Source organism: Tamandua tetradactyla, chromosome X (genome assembly GCF_023851605.1).
Source record: "Tamandua tetradactyla isolate mTamTet1 chromosome X, mTamTet1.pri, whole genome shotgun sequence".
Lineage (NCBI taxonomy): Eukaryota > Metazoa > Chordata > Mammalia > Pilosa > Myrmecophagidae > Tamandua > Tamandua tetradactyla.
In genome coordinates, this window is record NC_135353.1 from 114,184,770 (window position 1) to 114,207,261 (window position 22,492).

Genomic DNA, 22,492 nt, shown 5'->3' on the forward strand with positions numbered 1-22,492 from the left:
CCAACAACTTACTTTTCAGAAACAGAAAAACCAATAACCAAATTTATCTGGAAGGGCAGGGTGCCCCAAATAGCTAACGATACCCTGAGAAAGAAAAATGAAGTTGGAGGTCTCATACTACCTGACTTTAAGGCATACTATAAAACTACAGTGGTCAAAACAGCATGGTACTGGCTTAAAGACAGATATACTGACCAATGGAATTGAATAGACCCTCTCATCTACGGACAATTGATCTTTGATAAGGCAGTCAAACTAACTCACCTGGGAAAGAAGAGTCTCTTCAATAAATGGTGCCTAGAGAACTGGGTATCCACATGCAAAAGAATGAAAGAGGACCCATATCTCACACCCTATACAAAAATTAACTCAAAATGGATCAAAGACCTAAATATTAGATTTAAGACCATAAAACTTTTAGAAGAAAATGTAGGGAAATATCTTATAAATCTTATAATAGGAGGCGGTTTCCTAGATCTTACACCCAAAGCACGAGCATTGAAGAAAGAAATGGGAACTCCTCAAAATTAAACACTTTTGTGTATGAAAGAACTTCATCAAGAAAGTAAAAAGAAAGTCTACACAGTGGGAGACAACATTTGGAAACGGTATATCAGATAAAGGTCTAGTATCCAGAATATATGAAGACACTGTTCAACTAAACAACAAAAAGACAGACAACCCAATTACAAAATGGGCAAAAGACATGAACATACAATTCTCAGAAGAGAAAATACAAATGGCCAAAAGGCACATGAAAAGATGCTCAACTTCCCAAGCTATTAAGGGAATACAAATCAAAACCACGAGATATCATCTCATACGCACCAGAATGGCCATTATCAATAAAACGGAAAACCACAAGTGCTGGAGAGGATGTGGACAAAGAGGCAGACTTATATACTGTTGGTGAGAATGTCAAATCATACAACTGCCGTGAAAGGCAGTTTGGCATTTCCTCAGGAAGCTAAGTATAGAATTGCCATATGTTGCAGCAATACCATTGCTAGGTGTCATGGTCAGGTTCATGTGTCAACTTGGCCAAGTGGTGGTACCTGTTTGTCTGGCTGGGCAAGTGCTGGCCTGTCTGTTGCAACAAGGACATTTCATAGAATTAGATCATGATCACGTCAGCTGCATCCACAGCTGATTCCATTTGTGATTAGCCAAAGGGGAGTGTCCTCTGCAATGAGTGATACTTAATCTGATCACAGGAAGCCTTTTAAGGAGGATTCAGAAGAGACAGGTTCTATTCCTGCTTCAGCTGGCAAGCCTCTCCTGTGGAGTTTGTCCAGACCCTCCATCGGAGTCATTGGCTTCACAGGCTACCCTGTGGATTTTGGATTCTGCATTCTCACGGTCACATGAGACACTTTTATAGATTTTATATTTGCGAGTGTTCCCTGTTGACTCTGTTTCTCTAGAGAAGCCCAACTAATACACCTTGGTACCAGGAGTGGTTCTTAAGAAACAGAAACTTAAAAATAGGTTTTTATGAATGGTTTTGTACTCTGACTAGACTCAAAGACACTAAGGACTCTGATTCCCATAATCAGAATGACACTTCCAATCCATGGAGTGAGTTGGCAAAAGAGATAGTCAAAATATCACCATTTGATTCTCCTAATGCTTCACTTGTATGAAGGCAGGCTCTGGGGGATGTTTTTGATACCTTTTCAAAGTTTTGTAGAAATAAGAGGTATAGAGATGTTGGTTGGTTGTTGTTAGATACACTACCTACATTAAGGAGTGAAAGGGAGAAGCTTAAGTGCCATCTGACAGATGTAGATGTTTCTATAAGTATCCTGAAGGAAAATCTTATTTCCTGTAGCCGTAGACTTGAGATCTCTGAAAATCAAACTCAGAATCTTATTGTTAGAGTAGCAACTTTACAACATAAACTGAAATCTCAACCTTGCATGGTGTCTGCCGTTAAAGTGAGGGCATTGATTGGAAAGGAGTGGGACACTAAAAAATGGGATGGTGACATACGGATTGATGATGATGTTGGGGATGAGGTTGAAACCCTAGATCATGCTGAACCTTCTCTAGATAACCATGTAATAGTTTGCCCTGAGGACACAACTGCCCCACCTCCAGCCTGCCTTGAGGAGTTGACCACCAACCTCCTCCTGAAGGGATCAGCCCTAGAATGATTAATCCTGTTTCACCAGATGAAACTACAAATGAGGGCCCTGAAGCAAATGGCTTGGAAGATATTTCTAATTCTTTTCATGACCTACCCCCACCACCCCTAATTTCTTCCAGACCTAAAACTAGACTAAAGTCCCAACAGGCCCCTAAAGGTGAGGTACAAAGTATCACACATGAGAAGGGATGTTATACGACAAAAGAACTGTGTGAGTTTTCCAATTTATATAGACAGAAATCAGAGGCATATGTGTGGCAATGGATTTTACGGGTGTGGGATAATGGTGAGAGGAATATAAGGCTGGATCAGGCTGAGTTTACTGATATGGGCCCGATAAGCAGAGATTCTGCATTCAATGTTATAGCTCGAGCACTTAGAAAAGGTGTTAACAGTTTGTTTGGATGGCTGGTTGCAACACGGATCAAAAGGTGGTCAACATTACCTGAGGTTGAAATGCCAGAACTGCCCTGGTATAATGTAGATGAGGGGATCCAGAGGCTTAGAGAGACTGGAATGTTAGAGTGAATTTATCATGCAAAGCCTGCTCTTACACCCCAGGAATGTCCGGAGGATGCACCTTTTACCAGAACAGTGAGAAATAAATGTGTGAGACTAGCACCATCATCCCTAAAGAGCTCTGTGGTTGTACTTCTCTGTAGGTCAGATATTACTGTAGCAACTGCTGTCAGAGCTGGAATCCCTAAACACAAAGGGGATGACGGGATCCCGAGTTGGTAAAAGCCATGTGGCAGCACTTAATCACCAAAGACAGGGTAGACGTGGCTATTATAATAGACAGCAAACTCAAAGCAGGTGTCAAAATTATATGACACACAGAGATTTGTGGCAATGGTTAATAAATCATGGGGTACCTAGAAATACAATAGAAGGGCAGTCTACTAAATTCTTGTTCGAGCTCTATAAAGAAAAGAGTTCAAGGTCAATGAACAGAAGTCTAACCTTAATTACAAAAACACAGAGTCACGACCCCTTAATCAATTTCCAGACTTGAAACAGTTTACAAGCCCAGAGCCTCTTGAATGAAGGGAAAGCCAGGTCCCGTTGGGGGAGAACCCTGTTACACTGCCACAAATTTGTACTGTTAATCTTCCTCCAAGCTTTCCCCAAGGAGACCAACGGCCTTTTACCAGGGTAACTGTGCACTGGGGAAAAGGAAATGCTGAGGTATTTCGGGGATTATTAGACACTGGTTCAGAAGTAACATTAATTCCAGGGGAGCCAAAACGTCACTCTGATCCACCAGTCAGAGTGGGGACTTATGGAGGCCAGTGATCAATGGAGTTTTAGCTCAGATCTGTCTCACAGTGGGTCTAGTGGGCCCCCGGACCCATCCTGTAGTTATTTCCCCAGTTCCAGAATGTATAATTGGTATAGACATACTGAGCAACTGGCAGAATCCTCACATTGGCTCTCTAGCTTGTGCAGTGAGGGCTATTATGGTGGGAAAGGCCAAGTGTAAGCTACTAGAACTTCCCCTACCAAGCAAAATAGTAAATCAGAAGCAATACTGGATTCCTGGAGGGATTGCAGAGAGTACTGCCACTCTTAAGGACTTGAAGGATGCAGGGGTAGTGATTCCCATCACATCCCCATTCAACTCTCCTATTTGGCCTGTGCAGAAAACAGATGGGTCTTGGAGGATGACAGTGGATTATCGTAAACTCAACCAGGTGGTAACTCCAATTGCAGCTGCTGTCCAGATGTGTATCATTGCTTGAGCAAATCAGTACATCCCCTGGTACCTGGTATGCAGCTACTGATCTGGCAAATGCTTTTTTCTCAATAGCTATTAGTAAGGATCACCAGAAACAGTTTGCTTTCAGCTGGCAATGTCAGCAATATACTTTCACTGTCCTACCTCAGGGTATATCAACTCTCCAGCCCTATGTCATAATCTTGTTCGCAGAGACCTTGATCATTTCTCCCTCCACAAGACATCACATGGTCCATTATATTGATGATATTGTTGACTGGATCTAGTGAGCAAGAAGGAGCAACTACTCTAGACTTATTGGTAAGGCATTTGTGCATCAGAGGATGGGAGATAAATCCAACAAAAATATAGGGCCTTCCACCTCAGTGAATATTTCTAGGTGTCCAGTGGTGTGCGGCATATCAGGACGTCCCTTCTAAGGTGAAGGATAAGTTGCAATATCTGGCCCTCCTACAACCAAAAAAGAGGCACAATGCCTAGTTGGTCTCTTTGAATTTTGACAACAACATATTCCTATTTGGGTGTGCTACGCGGCCCATTTATCGAGTGACCAGAAAACTGCTAATTTTGAGTGGGGACCTGAACAAGAGGCTCTGCGACAGGTCCAGGCTGCTGTACAAGCTGCTCTGCCACTTGGGCCGTATGACCAGCAGATCCAATGGTGCTGGAAGTGTCAGTGGCAAAAGAGATGCTGTCTGGAGCCTTTGGCAGGCCCTATAGGAGAATCACAACACAGACCCTTAGGATTTTGGAGCAAAGCCTTACCATCTGTTACAGATAACTACCTCCTTTTGAGAAACAGCTTTTGGCCTGCTACTGGGCCTTAGTAGAGACTGAAAGCTTAACCATGGGCCACCAAGTTGCCACGAGATGAGTTGGGTGTTGTCTGACCCACCAAGCCTAAAGTTGGGCATGTACAGCAGCACTCTATTGTAAAGGAAATGGTATATACAAGATAGAGCCAGAACAGGTCCTGAAGGCACAAGTAAGTTACATGAAGAAGCGGCCAAATGCCCATGGTCTCCACTCCTGACACATTACCTTCTCTTTCCCAGACCAGAGCTATGGCCTTTGGGAGTTCCTTACAGTGAACTGACTGAGGAAGAGAAAACTCGGGTCTGGTTTACAGGTTCAGCATGATGTGCAGGTACCATCCGAAAGTGGACAGCTACAGCACTACAAACCCCTTTCTGGGGTGTCCTTGAAGGACAGTGGTGAGGGGAAATCCTCCCAATGGGCAGAACTTCGAGCAGTGCACCTGGTTGTTCATTTTGCTTGGAAGGAAAACTGGCCAGAGGTGCATTTGTATACTGACTCATGGGCTGTTGCTAATGGTTTGGATGGATGGTCAGGGACTTAGAAAGACCATAATTGGAAAATTAGTGACAAAGAGGTCTGGGGAAGAAGCATGTGGATAGATCTTTCTGAGTGGGCTAAAAACATGAAGATATTTGTGTCCCATGTGAATGCACATCAGAGGATGACTTCAGCAGAGGAAGGTTTTAATAATCAAGTGGATAAGATGACCCATTCTGTGGATACCAGTCAGCCTCTTTCCCCAGCAACTCCTGTCATTGCCCAATGGGCTCATGAACAAAGTGGCCATGGTGGTAGGGATGGAGGTTATGTATGGGTTCAGCAACATGGACTTCCACTTACCAGACTGACTTGGCTACAGTCACTGCTGAGTGCCCAATCTGCCAGCAGCAGAGACCCACACTCAGCCCCCGACATGGCACCATTCCCCGGGGTGACCAGCCAGCTACATGGTGGCAGGTTGATTACACTGAACCACTCCCTTCATGGAAGGGGCAGCAATTTGTTCTAACTAGAGTAGACACATACTCTGGATATGGGTTTGCTTTCCCTGCACACAATGCTTCTGTCAAAACTACCATCCATGGGCTTGCAGAATGCCTTATCCATCATCATGGTATTCCACATAGCATTGCTTCTGATCAAGAAACACATTTCACAGCAAATGAAGTGCGGGAATGGGTACATGCTCATGGAATTCTCTGGTCTTACCATGTTCCCCATCATCCAGAAGCAGCTGGATTGCTAGAACAGTGGAATGGCCTTTTGAACACTCAATTACGGTGCCAACTAGGTGGCAATACCTTGAAAGGCTGGGGTAATGTTCTCCAGGAAGCTGTATATGGTCTGAATCAGCATCCACTGTGTGGTGCTATTTCTCCCATAGCCAGGATCCATGGGTCCAGGAACCAAGGGGTGGAAATGGGAGTGGTACCACTTACTATAACCCTTAGTGATCCACTAGGAAAATTTTTGCTCCCTGTCCCTGTGACCCTGAGTTCTGCTGGTCTACAGGTTTTAGTTCCAGAATGGGGAGTGCGTCCTCCAGGAGAAACAACGATGATTCCACTGAAATAGAAGTTAAGACTGCCACCTGGTCACTTTGGGCTACTTATGCGACTGGATCAACAAGCCAAGAAGGGGATTACATTATTGTCTGGGGTGACTGACCGGGACTATCAGGAGGAAGCAGGACTGCAACTACATAATGGAAGTAAAGAAGAGTTTTCTTGGAATATAGGAGATCCCCTAGGGTGTCTTTTAGTACTACCATACCCTGTGATTAAAATCAATGGAAAACTGCAACAACCCAATCCAGGCAAGACCACCAATGGCTCTGAAACTTCAGGAATGAAGGTTTGGGTCACCCCACCAGGCAAAGAACCATGGCCAGCTGAAGTGCTTGCTGAGGGTAAAGGGATCATGGAATGGGTAGTAGAAGAAGGTAGTGATAAATATGAACTTCAACCAAGTGATCAGTTACAGAAACGAGGACTGTAATGCTGTTTTGTTCATGTTATACTACTTAAGTTGTAAGATATCAAGTTTAAGAATGAATGTTGCCCAAGAATTTGCGCCCTATTCTGGAGAGATTTAATGTGTTTCCAGTTATATGCAGGACAGTTGAGTATTGTTAGGTAAAAGAAAAACAAATGTGTTTTATTGTTTTTATTTGGAAATTGGGTATGGTTTAAGGTGATATATATACCTGCCAAGTTGACAAGGGGTGGACTGTCATGGTCAGGTTCATGTGTCAACTTGGCCAAGTGGTGGTACCTGCTTGTCTGGTTGGGCAAGTGCTGGCCTGTCTGTTGCAACAAGGACATTTCATAGAATTAGATCATGATCACGTCAGCTGCATCCACAGCTGATTCTATTTGTGATCAGCCAAAGGGGAGTGTCTTCTGCAATGAGTGATGCTTAATCTGATCACGGGAAGCCTTTTAGGAAGGATTCAGAAGAGAAAGGTTATATTCCTGTTTTGGCTGGCAAGCCTCTCCTGTAGAGTTCATCCAAACCCTCCATCGGAGTGGTCAGCTTCACAGCCTGCCCTGTGGATTTTGGATTCTGTGTTCCCGTGGTCATGTGAGACACATTTATAAATTTTATATTTGTGAGTGTTCCCTATTGACTCTGTTTCTCTAGAGAACCCTAACTAATACACTAGGTATCTACTCAGAGGACATGAGGGTAAGGACACAAATGGACATTTGCACACCAATGTTTATAGCAGCATTATTTACAATTGCCAAGAGATGGAAACAGCACAAATGTCCATCAACAGATGAGTGGCTAAACAAGCTATGACATATACATACAGTGGAATATTATGCAGCTGTTGAGACAGAATACAGTTATGAATTATGTAACTACATGGATGGACCTTCTGGACATTATGCTGAGTGAGATTAGTCAGAAACAAAAGGCAAATACTGTATGGTCTCACTGATATGAACAAACATTAGTGAATGAATTTGGAGAATTTCAGTTAAGAACAGGTCATCAGGAGATCAAAATAGGGTAGAGATTAGGTAACTGGAGCTGAAGGGATACAGATTGTGGAATAGGACTGATTGTAAAAATTCAGAAATGGATAGCACAATACTACCTAACTGTAATACAATAATGTTAGTACACTGAATGAAGCTGAATGTGAGAATGATAAAGGGAGGAGGGCTGGAGGCACAAATGAAATCAGAAGGAAAGATAGACGATAAAGACTAAGATGGTATAATCTAGGAATGCCTAGAGTGTATAATGATAGTGACTACATGCACAAATTTAAAAATGTTTTTGCATGAGGAAGAACAACGGAATGTCAATACTGCAGGGTGCTGAAAATAGATGGCAATTAATATCTTAAAACTTTAACTTATGTGTGAGACAAAAGCAAAAACTGTTATTTTGTATAAAATTTGTATTTTGACTAGTGCATTTCCTAATATAACTTATGTGGACAGTTTAATTGAATACCAAAAGCACATGGAACCTTGAGCAGGGCATGAGATTTTGTAGGTTTGTCTAGAGAGATTTGAACAGTGAATAATAAGTACTCACAAAGTCCTCTTGGGGGAATGTTGAGGATGGGGAAAACTCACCTTCACCAAGTGGAGAACTCCTGATATTCTCACAAGCAGTGGGGACAACCAAAGCAATAGGCCCAACCATCAAACTGGGTGTTGGTTCATATGAAACATCCCCACAAAGGATAGGCTAAGCCTACTTAAAATGAGGCCTACGAGACAGCCCCAGAGAGCCTCTTTTGTTGCTCAGATGTGTCCTCTCTCTCTCAGCCAACATAACAAGCAAACTCACTGCCCTCCCCCTCTTTACATAGGATATGACTCCCAGGAGTGTAAACCTTCATGGCAACATGGGACCCAAATCCTAGAATGAGCTGGGACCCAGCATCAGGGGATTGAGAAAACCTTCTTAACCAAAAGGGGGAAGAGAGAAATGAGACAAAATAAACTGTCAATGGCTGAGAGATTTCAAACGAAGTCGAGAGGTTATCCTGGAGGTTATTCTCACAAATTAAATAGATGCCACCTTTTTATTTAAGTTACATTGGAGAGGCTGGAGGGAAGTGCCTGAAAGTGTAGAGCTGTGTTCCAGTAGGCATGTTTCTTGAAGATGATTGTATAATGATATAGCTTTCACAATGTGATTGTGTGATTGTGAAAACCTAGCATCTAATGCTCCTTTTATCTACCTTATGGACAGATGAGTAAAACATATGGATTAAAAATAAATAAATAATAGGGGGAACAAATGTTAAAATAAATTTAGTAGATTGAAATGCTAATGATCAATGAAAGGGAGGGGTAAAGGGTATGGTATGTATGCATTTTTTTTCTGTTTTCTTTTTATTTATTTTTCTGAATTGATACTCTAAGAAATGATCATGATGATGAATATACAACTCTGTGATGATATGTGAGTTACTGATTATATACCAAGAATGGAATGATCATATGGTAAGTATGTTCATTCGTATGTTGTTATGTTTAAAAAAAAAGTGGCTGTATTTTCCTCTGGCACACAAATACCTTGAGACCAGTAGAAAGGGAGACGTCAACTCATCATTGCCAAACCCAACACCATTTCTCTCTCTTGTTATAGAAGAAAAAGAGAAAACTTTTGCTCTTTTTGAGGCTCCTACTGTGCTGCTATGTCTCAGTCATCTATGATTCACTTGTCCTCATTTACTCAAGCACCTGGCTCATAATTTTCTTTTCCACCAATTCTTGTCATCATCAACCTGGGTAACATTAATAATCACTGGACAATCCTCACAACAACACCCTGGCTTCCCAATTCCTTGACCTCTTCACCTTCAGATCTCCACTCCATCTTGGCTACCCACCCACCAATTCCTGTGGTTACACTTATGATAATCACCTGAACTGCCTGGGCCTCTAAAAGCAATCTCAGACATCCCTCTCTCCTATCCTTAAGATCATTTGTTTAACTTGTAGAGACTACCATAAATATGTTAAATTCTACTCAATTTCTTATTCTTCAGCTACCCCACCCCGCTTCCCACCCTATCCAGCTTATATTCCACTGTCTGTCATTACAATCACACTCATGCACACAGCTACAATTCCTTTATCCCTCCATCTCCCTATTATGGTAACTTTACCAGAGTTTCCCAACTGGCACGCTGTTTCCACAGCAGAGGTGCCACAAATTGATTATATACATGTGCCACATTTGATGGTTGCAAACTTTTTAGATGATACGATACCCCATCCCTTTTAAAATACCATTCAAAAATGTACAACAGCTGAAATTACATTTGAATACTATTTGTAGAGCTCCTTCTGTAACCTTCACAGATTTAATCATTATCCATTACCATCTTGGTATATGGAATCCCCATCCAGCAGTCAGAAAAGCACAGGTAGCTGCAACACATGGCACCACCCCCGATCTTCCCTTGAATCATCCCAGCCATCACTTTTGTCCCATAGAAGGTAGCATACTATACACTCCCTTCTGCATCTTGCTTTTTTCATTTAACAATCCTGGAGATCCTTCCATCCAACAGTCTTTCCACATAATCTTTCCCTATAATACTTCCTCATTCTTTTTTTAAACTCCCTAAGATTCTTTTGTATGTATATATCCTATTTAACCCTATTTAACCAGCTAATCATTGCCTTTTTCACCATATCCGTAATTTTATCAATGGTATTAGGTGTTCATAAATAGAACATAATCAATTCTGTCCATTTTTCCTCATGTTACTTGAATAAATGACTATTTGCTTTGTGTATTAACATAGGCAATGCATAATTCTTGATGGAATTTTACAAGTATATAAAGAAAACGTATTGAATTTTTTTTCACCAAACCCTATATAGGCATGGCACCATTACAGCACAATTCCAGGGATCGCACACAGAATGTAAGATAGTGGGCTGCACAGTCCTTGTCCAATATATCTAGTTTGCTATCCAAATATTATCATTTTCCATGTGAACCATGGCAGGATAGTAAGGGTAGCACAGAACTGAACCTGCCCTAACACCCCTGCTTTCCTTTTTGTAAGGGAGAATTCCATGTCACATTTGTCTTCTCGCTCTAGGCCGTAGGCATCAAAATGAGGGAGGGGGAAATTGAGTCTGCATTAATAACTGAGCTATTCTAACTCCTGGTACACAGGAAGTACCAAATTGTTATGCCTGGTCATGCTGGGCTCTTGGGACACAAGATGAATCAGATGTGGGCAAGAAGTCAACAGTAGTGAAGGAGAGAGACCCAGACCACAGAATGTCAATAAGCCCCAGTTCCTGTGGGTACAGATGAGTGGAAACCAAGGGAAGAGGTTAACAGAGAGGGATTCTCATAGGAAGTGATGTATAAGCTAAAACTTGAAAACAAGCCAGAGTTATCCTGCTGCAGAATGAGAGAGAAAGGGAGGGAAAGAGCCCTGAAGGTAGAAAGAACAGTAATACATCCATTGTCTATTCTACAGTTAAGAACAATTCAAAGCTCAGAAGTCAGTAATTTGGTGGCAGGACAGTGTATATGTATCTGCCAAGGAGATAAATTCCAAAGAGAAATGACGAGACTGCATTTTTTAAGCCAAGACGTACAATATTTACAGAGTGCTCATTATGTGTCAGGCGCTATTGTATTTCACCTATTTTAATTCATAAAATACTCACATTAACATTATGAGGATGATGCTATTATTATCATTCTGTAGATAAGGAGGCTGAAGTTAAATAATTACCCAAGGCCACACAGCTAGTAAGTGGAAGAGCTGTAATTCAAACTCTGGTTCCAGGGCCCATGCTTTTAACCATTGGGCTACACATTTCTTTAAAGGTACAACTTATAAAGAAAAACATTAGGGCATGTTAGGTTTACAGGCAGTGTAATACGGTATTTATTGCTAGTTACCTAAGATCAAGTCCCTTAACCTTGCGGAGCCTCAGTTTCCTCATTTGTAAAGTGGGAGTTTCAAGTCAGGAGAATATCAATGATAACACAGGTAAAAGACCCAGACTGAGTGCTCTACTACACATTTAATGAAGTTCGAATTAAATCAGGATTGGGAGGGGAGATAAAGGAAACTCACTGTGTCTAACTTTCATCATGATGACCAACTTGAAAGCAGGTAAGTTCAAAGTTGCTGACCTTCTTCCTATTTGGGATGGGGGATGAACGAGAAGACAGAGCTGGGAACAAGGCCAAAAGGCAAAATTAAAATGTTAAAGGACCTGATCAGGAAGCACTAACAATTAAATGTTAATTAATTAACAGTAAAGGCAAAATTAAAATGTTAAAGGACCTTATCAGGAAGCACCAACAATTAGGGAAACTGGGAGAAGGGGCTGCACTAGAGCTAGGGCCTGGAATGGCTCAGTCTACACAGGGAAGGCAATGTCTGAACCTCTCTTCCTAGGAAAAGTCAGTGTCTCAATGCATTGGATGGGTTCTTTGGTCCTTAATTCTGTTATACCCTAGGTAAAGAACTAGCACTAAACCCCTCTAGACTGAGGGGAAGGGGCATGCAAGGATAATGTTTCTACATGGGGTGATAATAGTGCCTCTTTTCACAAGTAAGAGGTCCTATGTCTCTTCTACCTTGGACGGGGGGTGGGGAGGACAAATCCCAACAGCCTACTTTGGGCTGGGGCCTCAACACTATTTATCTGTGTGTCCATGTGAACTGAGGTCATGAAAAATCTTGGGGAAGGGGAAGGAAATCTTTTCCTGTATATGTGGGTGGGGGCTATACCTTGACAATTCTGGAAGTCGGTGGGTTGCTGTCTGTCACTTTAGTCTGGGGTGCAGAGAAACTAGGGGAACCAGTACAGTAGTTCTGTGCAGATCTGTACATCTCTAAATTGTGGGGAGTGGGGTCCTGGTTCTCTTTACCCTAGAGAGGGCTGTGAAACAGAACTGCTATGCCTATCTCTTCTCTAAGTTAAGTTTAGTGCCACACTTACAAAGGGGAGAATTGTACAGCTTTGCGTGGGTGGGATCTGTGCCTTGCCTGCAGTAGACTATTCTGGACACATCCTCAGGAGGTGGGGAGGGTTTTTATGTGAAATCAGCAGCACTAACACGGAAGGGAGTAGGAACTCTGGTTATCTGCATGGGGGGGGGGGCAGGCAATGCAGTTGTAAATTCCATGGCTGGGCCCTTACACTTTGGGAGGGTTGGGGAGTCTTTATCCCGGGTGGATATAAACAAACCTAAGCTGTCCATATACATGCACTGTGGGGTTATCAGTGATGTCACTGCCTCTCAACATCGCAGACAGGGGGAGCTATACCTCTGTACTATGGCGGAGTCTCTCTCGCTTGCAAATTAGATTAGATTTTGGATCAGAATTTGGTGATTCTAAATCCTTGAGGGAGGGGGCCGTGGGAGCTAGAGGGCGAGCTGTGTCTACCTCAAGAAAGCGAACAAATCTGTGCCTCTCTACACCTCCTCTGGAAGGCAGATCTGGCTGCCTGTTCGTGAGTTGAGGTCTGGTCCTGTTTGCCGCAAGGAGACAGGCATTTTGGGGGGATCAGGCCTTCAGAAATTGTGTAAACCAGCGCCCCTTTACTGGGGTAGGGGTCGGATCTGGTTGTCCAAAATAGGGACTCATTCTAGCCTGGGAGGAGGAATCTGCATGGCTCAACGAGGCCGAGGTCTGTAGTCCCAAACACTTCAGCGAGGTATGATCCATGGTCACTGCAGGAGTGAGGGTGGGGCTTCCATCAATGAGTTACACGATAGCGAGGCGGGAAGGTCCCTGCATCTTTACATGCAGAGGAGGGTCCCTTTCTCGGTATATTAAATATTTCTGAACTCCTCTATACTGGCGGAAGGGAGGATGGGGGGGGGGGCGGTCTGCCGGGAGTGGGGGATCCATGCCTCTGCCGTGATGGAGAGCCACGAGGCTGATCTTTTTGTCTTCTCCCGGCAGAGGTCTGCGTAGCTGAGCTCCGCAGGGAGGGGAATATATGTCACTACAATAAAGTCAACGGCGCCACACATTCGGTGGGTCTACACTTGTCTACCGGGGTACGGCGGAATGCAGTCTCACTATATACTGACAGGAGGAAAGCAACAGACACTTCTCCACACATATAGAGTCACAATGTATCCGGGGATCTTTTTAGATGGGTGGGGGCCACGCGTCTCCACACGCGGAGCAAAGCTTGCCCTTCATCCGGGCCCTTCAACCCAGGAGGGGAGGCGGAGCTTTACCTCTCAAAAACCGTGGAGGGCGTCTACGGTTTCACCTCATATGGACAATCCTTACCACGCAGTAGGGCCTGGTGAGCGCTCACAGTGAGAAAAGAAAAGAGTAGACTCTTACCTAGACTTCCGGCGGGGATCTGACAGGAGAGGGTGATAGGGAAGCACGGTTGGCGGAGGACACCCGCTCGCTCCTCTGGGCTCCGACTTCCGGATCCCAGCTTGGCCTGGAGTGGCAGCCCGCCCACCATGCCTCACGGGGGGGAGGGGTTTTGAATTGATGGCTTACGCGTTTCCCTTCCTCACAACCACTCTGGCCCCGCCTCCTGGCTGCCGGGGGAGGTAAGGTATAGCAAAAGGGGCTAGAAAGGATTCTAACGTCTCGCCCTAGAAACACAGGCAGACTGGTGGTGGGGCAAAGCCGTGGTGTCGACTGGTATGGCCATATTGCCTATTTGTAAGTCGAAATCTTGTGTGCGGACCTCTGTCTACACGTAAATATGCGTGTTCCAGAATCTTAATGACCAAGAGTTCACCCTGTCCGCAACGAATAAGGTTGGGGGGGTTGGTGCCTTTGTCTGATGGAAAATGGCGACGGGCAGGGAGTGAGAAAATGGCCGCTGAGTTATACGTCTGGCCAAGTGTTCCTTTACTGAGGTGAATAGGTTGGCTGTTCCCAACAACTTTCCCTCCTCTTAGGGCTCACACAAACCCTGTGGCAAGCACTCCCTTTTGAAGGTGCTTGCGGCCAGGCTCACTCGGGGCAAGGACCGGGGCTGGAGCCGGAACAACAAGTCTCTCCCTACCGGTCTGCCTTCTTCCTGCCTTCAGTCTCCTTCCCTTAGCTCCGAAGCAGCGTGTGCTAAGGGAATGAGAATGTCACTGAAGTGGTGGCAAGTACGAATTTGTTCAAAAACAGTCTGAGGAGCCCTGGCCAGGGAATGAGATCTACCCTAAAAACCGGTATTACTCCGAAAATGTCTTTTGCCAGATAATTTAATTCCAGCTTCTCCTCTTCCTGAAATCTAAACTTTGTAGTGCGTGCCCCTCTGTCCGAAAGTTTGTTCTCCATTATAAGCATATCCAAGCAGAAAACGACCCCTTTGCTCTCCTACCCCTCACGTTCACAGGACTCACTACCAAGAAAGGCCTCTAATCTCCATCCTAGACACACGGAGATCCCTGGACCCTAAACCAAACTTGGCCGGTTTCTCACACACACACACACCTTCGCAAACAAATTCTATTTCTTTAAGACCTAACTCCTGTCATTTCTATGGAACCTTTTCTGACTTCCCAGATGAATTAAAAACCCACAGCACCTTGTAAATACAGCTAATCTAACTCTTATCATTTAATAATATATTTGTTTATGTGGTGGTATATCCACCCACAGGAGCGTGAAGTACCTGAGGGAAGGAGCTATCGATGATTCATTTCCTAGTCCTCAACAAGACCCTATACAACACTGGTACAAGGCAGACTTCAGCAAATTGTTAAATGGGTGCGTTTACAGGCCTATTCTAGTCTACCAGTTTATCAAGGAGATATATAAAAGTAGCATCACAAATCAATGGGAAATGGACAGTTTAGTAAATATGTAGCATTCAGAAATTTGGCACACCCTAAGAAGAAACATAAAACTGGATACCTACATGAGAGGGTGGATTCTGAATGTGAAAGGTAAAACTATAGAGCTAATATAAAAAATGTAGGAGAATGTCTGTAGCACAGGGCTGGGGAAGGACTTTTATAAACAAAATCCTAAATGCACAAATTGTAAGGGAAAAATTGCAATGAAACTTTTCATAAGAATAAAAATTGGTAATTAACATTGGAAAATAATTGTAAAGTATTTAAAATAGTTGAAGTTGGCCTGGTTCCCAGCAATTCTACATAGACTTTAAGTTGTAGGGAAATTCATACACATATATATATATACACACAAACGTGTATATATATACATTCACACACGAGTCATGTGCAAGAAGACTCATTGCAGAACTGTTTGTAATAGATGAAAAATTTGGAACAACCTAAAGTCCATGAACAGGAGAATGAATAATTAAATTTTCACCATAACAGTGAAAGATTCAAGAGCAAAATATTGAGATAAAATGCGAGTTGCAGAAGTATACATAAAGTATGAAATCATTTATAGTTTTAAAATCTAGAAAACAATCTGATATCTTGTCTAGATACATACATAAAAACAATATTTTAGTGTTTTTAAAACAAGGAAATTAAATGCTAAAAACAGAATGGTGATTACTTCCAGGGAAGAAGACAAAGGAATGGAATCAGTGAGAAATACACAGGGGACTTCAATATTTTGTCAGTATTTTATCTTTTAAGCTGGGTGGTAGGTATGTGGATGTTATATTATTCTCCATACTTATTTTTATGTCTGAAACATCTCAAAACAATATTTAAAAAAAACCTACAAGGATCTACAACACAATGATAATAATGGTTTAAGTCTAGATCAGTGGTTCTCAAACTTTGGCCAGCATCAGAATCACTGGAAAGACTTATTAAAACACATTGCTAAGCACCGTACTGCCCCACTCCCAAAGTTGCTTTTTTTAAAATTTTCGTATCAGTTATTTTATTTTCTCTTACTCTTCTCTGATTCATTCCAATTTTAGCATATGTGCCACCAAGCAAGCACCTCACCCCAGAATTTTGATTCAGTAAGTCTGGGGTAGGGCACAGGAATTTGAATTTCTAACAAGTTCTCAAGTGATGATGATGATGATGATGATGAAACTGCTACTGCTGCTGCTGCTAGTCCAAGTACCACAATTTGAGAATTACTGATGAAGTGAGATTATCACTGAATTTAATTTTCTTTGTTATGCTTTTCTGTTTCCCACCTGTTCAATAAATTTGAATTACTTTAGTGAGCAGTTTTTTGTTGTTTTTAAAATTGCTTTCATTTGTTTACTTCCTATAGGTAACCATTCTAAGGTGTTATATGCATCTTTTTGTTTATATGCATTCTTGCAAAATCTGTATTATTTTGTGTGCATAAAGTTTCTTCAAAATTTTTATTTTTAATTTTTTTAAAATTAGAGAACAATTGAAAGAACAGTACAATGAACACTAATATACCCTTAATATTTTGCCAAATTGGCTTTACTTGTCTTTATACATCTGATAGGGCAAGTCACTCCTCTTTAGTTTTCTTTCAAGTTTGTCTTAGCCATATCACATAAATTTTTAAGTAACTTTCTTGAGGTCTCCAAAAGTCCAACTGGTATTTTGGTTTGGAGTTGCACTGAATTTATAGAATGATTAGGGGGAGTCAGTGTCATCATTGAGATTAACTCATCCCATCTAAGAGCATGGAATGTTTCCTCACTTGTTCAGAACATCTTCTGTCAGTGTTGTTATTGTTTAAAGTTTTCTCTTTAGGATTCTTGTGTATTTTTTTTAATTTAATTCTGTTGCTTTACAGTTTTTGTTCTTATTATGAATATTTTATTTTTATTTTGAATAGATAATACAGGTATATTTTAAATATTAAAATTATACCTAGAGAGGTATCACTCTCACCCCTGTTTACACCCAGTTGCCGCCTCGACTTCCGCCCCCGCCCCCATATCAGTTTTATTAGTTTATTTTGTGTTCGTCTACGGTTTCTTTTTTGCAGATACAAACATCAATGTATATCCTATCGCATTCCCCCCCTTTTTTACATAAAATGTGAAATACAACATATAAAGTATGTTGCTTTCTTCACTTAATAATACATCCTGGAGATCTTTCCATATCAGAACATTAGATAGTTACCAACTCATAGAAAACTACTGTATGGAAGCACATTGAGTACTTCCTCAAAGGGTTACACTATGTGGAGGTACAATCTTTTATTACTTCAGTCTCCGATTCTTAGGGACTTTTAGTCCTTTGCTATTACAAAGAGTGACATAATGAATAGATATTTCATATATGTACAGCTATTTATAAAGGATAAATTTCAACAATTACATTTGTAACTCTGGTAGTTAATTGTCAAAATTGTCCTCCATAGGGATTGTGCCATTTTGCACTTCTATCAGCTATATATCGATTTCGCCACAGCTTTACTAAAACAGTGTATTCTCAGAAGGAAAGATATACGATAAAGATTGAGATGGTATAATCTAGGAATGCCTAGAGTGTATAATGATAGTGACTAAATGTTCAAATTTAAAAATGCTTTGCATGAGGAAGAACAAAGGAATGTCAATAATGCAGGGTGTTGAAATAGATGGTAATTAATATCTTAAAACTTTAACTTATGTGTGAGACTAAAGCAAAAAATATTTGGTATAAAATTTATATTTTGACTAGTGCATTTCCTAATATAACTTATGTGGACAGCTTAATTGAACACCATAAGTACATGGAACCTTGAGTACGGCATGAGATTTTGTAGGTTTGTCCAGAGTGATGCCTCAGTAAGTCCCAGAGTGATTTGAACGGTGAATAAAAAAGTATTTGCAAAGTCACCTTGGGGGAATGGTGAGAAAGGGGGAAAATTCAACTTCCCCAAGTGGAGAATTCTTGATATTCTCACGAGCAATGGGGACAACCAAAGCAATAGGCTGAGACCCCAATCTTGGGGTTTGTTCATATGAAACCTAACCCCACAAAGAATAGGCTAAGTCTATTTAAAATTAGACCTAACAGTCACCCCCTGCTCCGATGACTGAGTCAGATTAGACCTCAGTCATCTGAGCAACAAAAGAGAATGTCTTTTGTTGCTCAGATGTGGCCTCTCTCAGCCAACACAACAAGCAAACTCACTGCCCTCTCCCTCTCTACGTGGGACATGACTCCCAGGGGTGTGGACCTTCCTGGCAACGTGGGATAAAAATCCCAGAATGAGCTGGGACTCAGCACCAAGGGATTGAGAAAACCTCGACCAAATGGGGGAAGAGTGAAATGAGACAAAATAAAGTGTCAATGGCTGAGAGATTCCAAACAGAGTTGAGGGGTTATCCTGGAGTTTACTCTTGCACATTAAATAGATAACCACCTTTTTAGTTAAGGCATAACAGAAAGGCTGGAGGGAACTGCCTGAAACTGTAGAGCTGTGTTCCAGTAGCCAGTTTCTTGAAGATGATTGTATAATGATATAGCTTTCCCAATATGACTGTGTGATTGTGAAAACCTTGTGTCTGACGCTTCTGTTTATCTACATTATGGATAGATGAGTAAAACATATGATTAAAAATAAATAAATAATAGGGGGAACAAATTTTAAGATAAATTTAGTAGATTGAAATGCTAGTGATAATGAAAGGGAGGGGTAAGGGTATGGTATGTAAATATTTTTTCTAAGAAAATGATCTAAGAAATTATCATGATGAATATACAACTATGTGATGAAAAAAGAATGTTCATATTGTATGTTGATTGGCTTTATTAATAAAAATTTTTAAAAAGTATTCTTAGACTTCTGGATTTTTTACAGTATGATAGGTGAGAAATGGTATCTCAATGTACTTTTAGTTTACATTTCTCTTATTATGAGTGAAGTTGAGCATCTTTCCATATGTTTAAAGACATTTTTACGTTTTCTGTAAATTGTCTATTTATATCCTCTGTCCATTTTTATGTTGAGTTGTTGTCCTCTCCTTGATTTCTAAGACTGTCATATAATTAGAGATCTTAGGTCTTTATCAGTGAAATCAGTTGTCAATATTTGTTTCCCAGTTTGTCATTTTTCTTTTGACTTTGCTGACTGTGCTGGTTTGAAACTGTTGTGCACCACAGAAAAACCATGTTCTGTAACTCTGATTCAGTATTACTAGGGAGATCTTTTTTATTGTTTCCATGGAGATGTGACCCACCAAATTGTGGGTAGTACCTATTGATTAGGTGGTTTCTATGGAGCCGAGTCTCCACCCATTCAAGGTGAGGTTCCTTACTGGAGTCCTTTAAGAGAGAACCATTTTGGAAAAAGCTTCAGAGCCCACACGGCCAGAGTCCTTTGGAAATTAAGAAGAAAAATGCCCCTGGGGAAGCTTCATGAAACAAGAAGCAAGGAGAAAAAGCTAGCAGACATCCCCATGTGCCTTCCCAGCTGACAGAGGTGTCCAGAAGCCAAAGAGCCTAGCAGACGTTAGCCATGTGCCTTCCCAGCTGACAGAGGTATTCCGGATGACATCAGTCTTTCTTGAGTGAAGGTAACCTCTTGTTGGTGCCTTTATTGGGGCATTTTCATGTCCTTAGAAATGTAAACTTGCAACTTAATAAATTCCCTTTTAAAAAGCCATTCCATTTCTGGTATATTGCATTCCAGCAGCTTTAGCAAACCAAAATGCTGATAGTTTTTTTTCCAAGAAAATTTTGTTATTTTTATGTAAACAAATTTATCTATATTTTCTCTTACAGGTTCTAGATTTTGAATCATTATGTGATAGATTGCATTAATGACTCTGATTTTTTTAAAGAACATAAAACATACAAACACGAACATTCTTACCATGTGATCATTCCATTCTTGGTATATAATAAAAAAACTCGCAATATCACCACCATGATCATTTCTTAGAACATTTTCATCAATTCAGAAATAAAAAGAAAAAAAGAAAAAAACTCATACATACCATGCCCCTTACCCCTCCCTCTCATTGACTGCTAATATTTCCATCTACCCAATATATTTTAGCCTTTGTTTCCCCTATCTTTTCTATACCCCTTACCCCAATCCCTTTCACTGATCACTACCATTTCAATCTAGTAAATTTATTTTAACATTTGTTCCCCCCATTATTTATTTATTTTTAATCCATATGTTTTGCTCATCTCTGCATACCATAGTTAAAAGGAGCATCAGACACAAGATTTTCACAATCACACAGTCACATTGCGAAAGCTATATCATTATACAATCGTCTTCAAGAAACTTGGCTACTGGATCACAGCTCTACATTTTCAGGCAGTTCCCTCCAACCTCTCCATTACATCTCGAATAACAGGGTGATATCTACTTAATGCATAAAAATAACCTCCAGCATAACCTCTCGACTCTGTTTGAAATCTCTCAGCCATTGACACTTAATTTTGTCTCATTTCTCTCTTCCCCCTTTTTGGTTGAGAAGGTTTTCTCAATCCCTTGATGCTGAGTCCCAGCTCATTCTAGGATTTCTGAATAACCCTGGTTTTTCATGTGTCTGTATCCACAACCTTGGGTAGTACTCTTCCACACTGACTCAAGAGCTTGGCCATATGGATCACTTTAACCAATGGGATACTACCAAACGATATAAGCAGACTCTTGAAAGAGCTCTTACATATCCTCCTCCCTTTCTCAGCCCCCTGCCACTGCCATGAGAGCATACCCAAGCTAGCCTGCTAGAAGAATATGAGAGGTACATGGAGATGAGCCTGGCCATCCCAGTTGAGACATCCTATACCAGCCCGTCTCCAGGAAATCCACCAACTGAGTGGGGACACATTGAGATCAACAGGGCCTGGTCCAGATGAGTAGACCCATGCTTACTATTCACAAGATGAGGAATCAAGGGGTGGAAATGTGAGTGGCACCACTCACTTTCACCCCTAATGATCCACTAGAAAAATTTCACCTCGTGGAATGGTGGTGTACCAGGGGCTGAGTGTGGGTCTCTGCTGCTGGCAGATTGGGCACTCAGCAGTGACTGTAGCCAGGTCAGCCTTGGTGAATGGAAGTCCATGTTGCTGAGCCCATGAATAACCCCCATACCTACCATCATGACCACATTTTTCATGAGCCTATTGGGCAATGACAGAAGTTGCTGGGGAAAGGTGCTGACTTGTATCCATAGAATGAGTCATCTTACCCACTTGATTATTAATACCTTCCTCTGCTGAAGTTACTGTATGATAAACACATGGGACACAAATATCTTCATGATTTTTGCCCTCTCAGAAAGCTTTATCCATATATCTCTTCCCAGACCTCTTTGTCGCCAATTTTCCAATCATGCTCCTTCCAAGTTCCTGACCATCCAGCCAAACCATTAGCAATAACCCATGAGTCAAAATATAAATGTACCTCTGGCCAGTTCTCTTTCTAAGTGAAATGAACAGGCAGGTGTGCTGCTCAAAGTTCCAACCACTGGGAGGACTTCCTTTCACCACTGTCCTTCAGGTACATCCCAGAAAGGGGCTGCAGTGCTGTACCTGTACACTTTTGGGTGGTACCTGCATATCATGCAGAACCATCTATAAACTAGGCCCGAGTTTTCTCTTCCTCAGTCAACTGATTCTAAGGAAATACCCAAGAGGCCATAGCTCTGGGCTGAGATAAAGAAGGTAATGTGGCAGGAGTGGGGGCATGGGTATTTGAGCCATTTCCTGATGTAACTTACTTGTGCCTTCAGGACCCGCTTAAGCCCTATCTTGTATACACCATTTCCATTTCATGATGGAGGGCTGCTGTACACGCCCAACTATATGGTTCAGCAGGTCAGACAACACCCAGCTCATGATAGACAATTCAGGTCTCATGGAAACTTGGTGGCCCATGGTCAAGTGTCCAGTCTCTACTAAGGCCCAGAAGCAGGCCAAAAGCTATTTCTCAAGAGGAGTATAATTAT

At 41.7% G+C, this 22,492-nt stretch overlaps 1 protein-coding gene across 3 annotated transcripts in view; it reads right to left on the reverse strand.

The window, feature by feature from the left end:
* Positions 1 to 14,185, reverse strand: part of GNL3L (G protein nucleolar 3 like) — a 44,128-nt gene extending 29,943 nt beyond the window's left edge. The window contains exons 1-2 of one of the 3 annotated variants that reach the window (XM_077145791.1): positions 14,038 to 14,185; positions 11,797 to 11,862 (exon numbers count right to left, since the gene is read on the reverse strand). In XM_077145791.1, coding sequence (XP_077001906.1) covers positions 11,797 to 11,862; positions 14,038 to 14,167 — 196 coding nt within the window. In that variant the 5' untranslated portion in view covers positions 14,168 to 14,185. Of the gene's footprint in view, positions 1 to 11,796; positions 11,897 to 14,037 lie in introns of all 3 variants that reach the window. The other 2 variants (XM_077145793.1, XM_077145792.1) reach the window with 2 other exon arrangements.
* Positions 14,186 to 22,492: the final 8,307 nt, after the last annotated feature.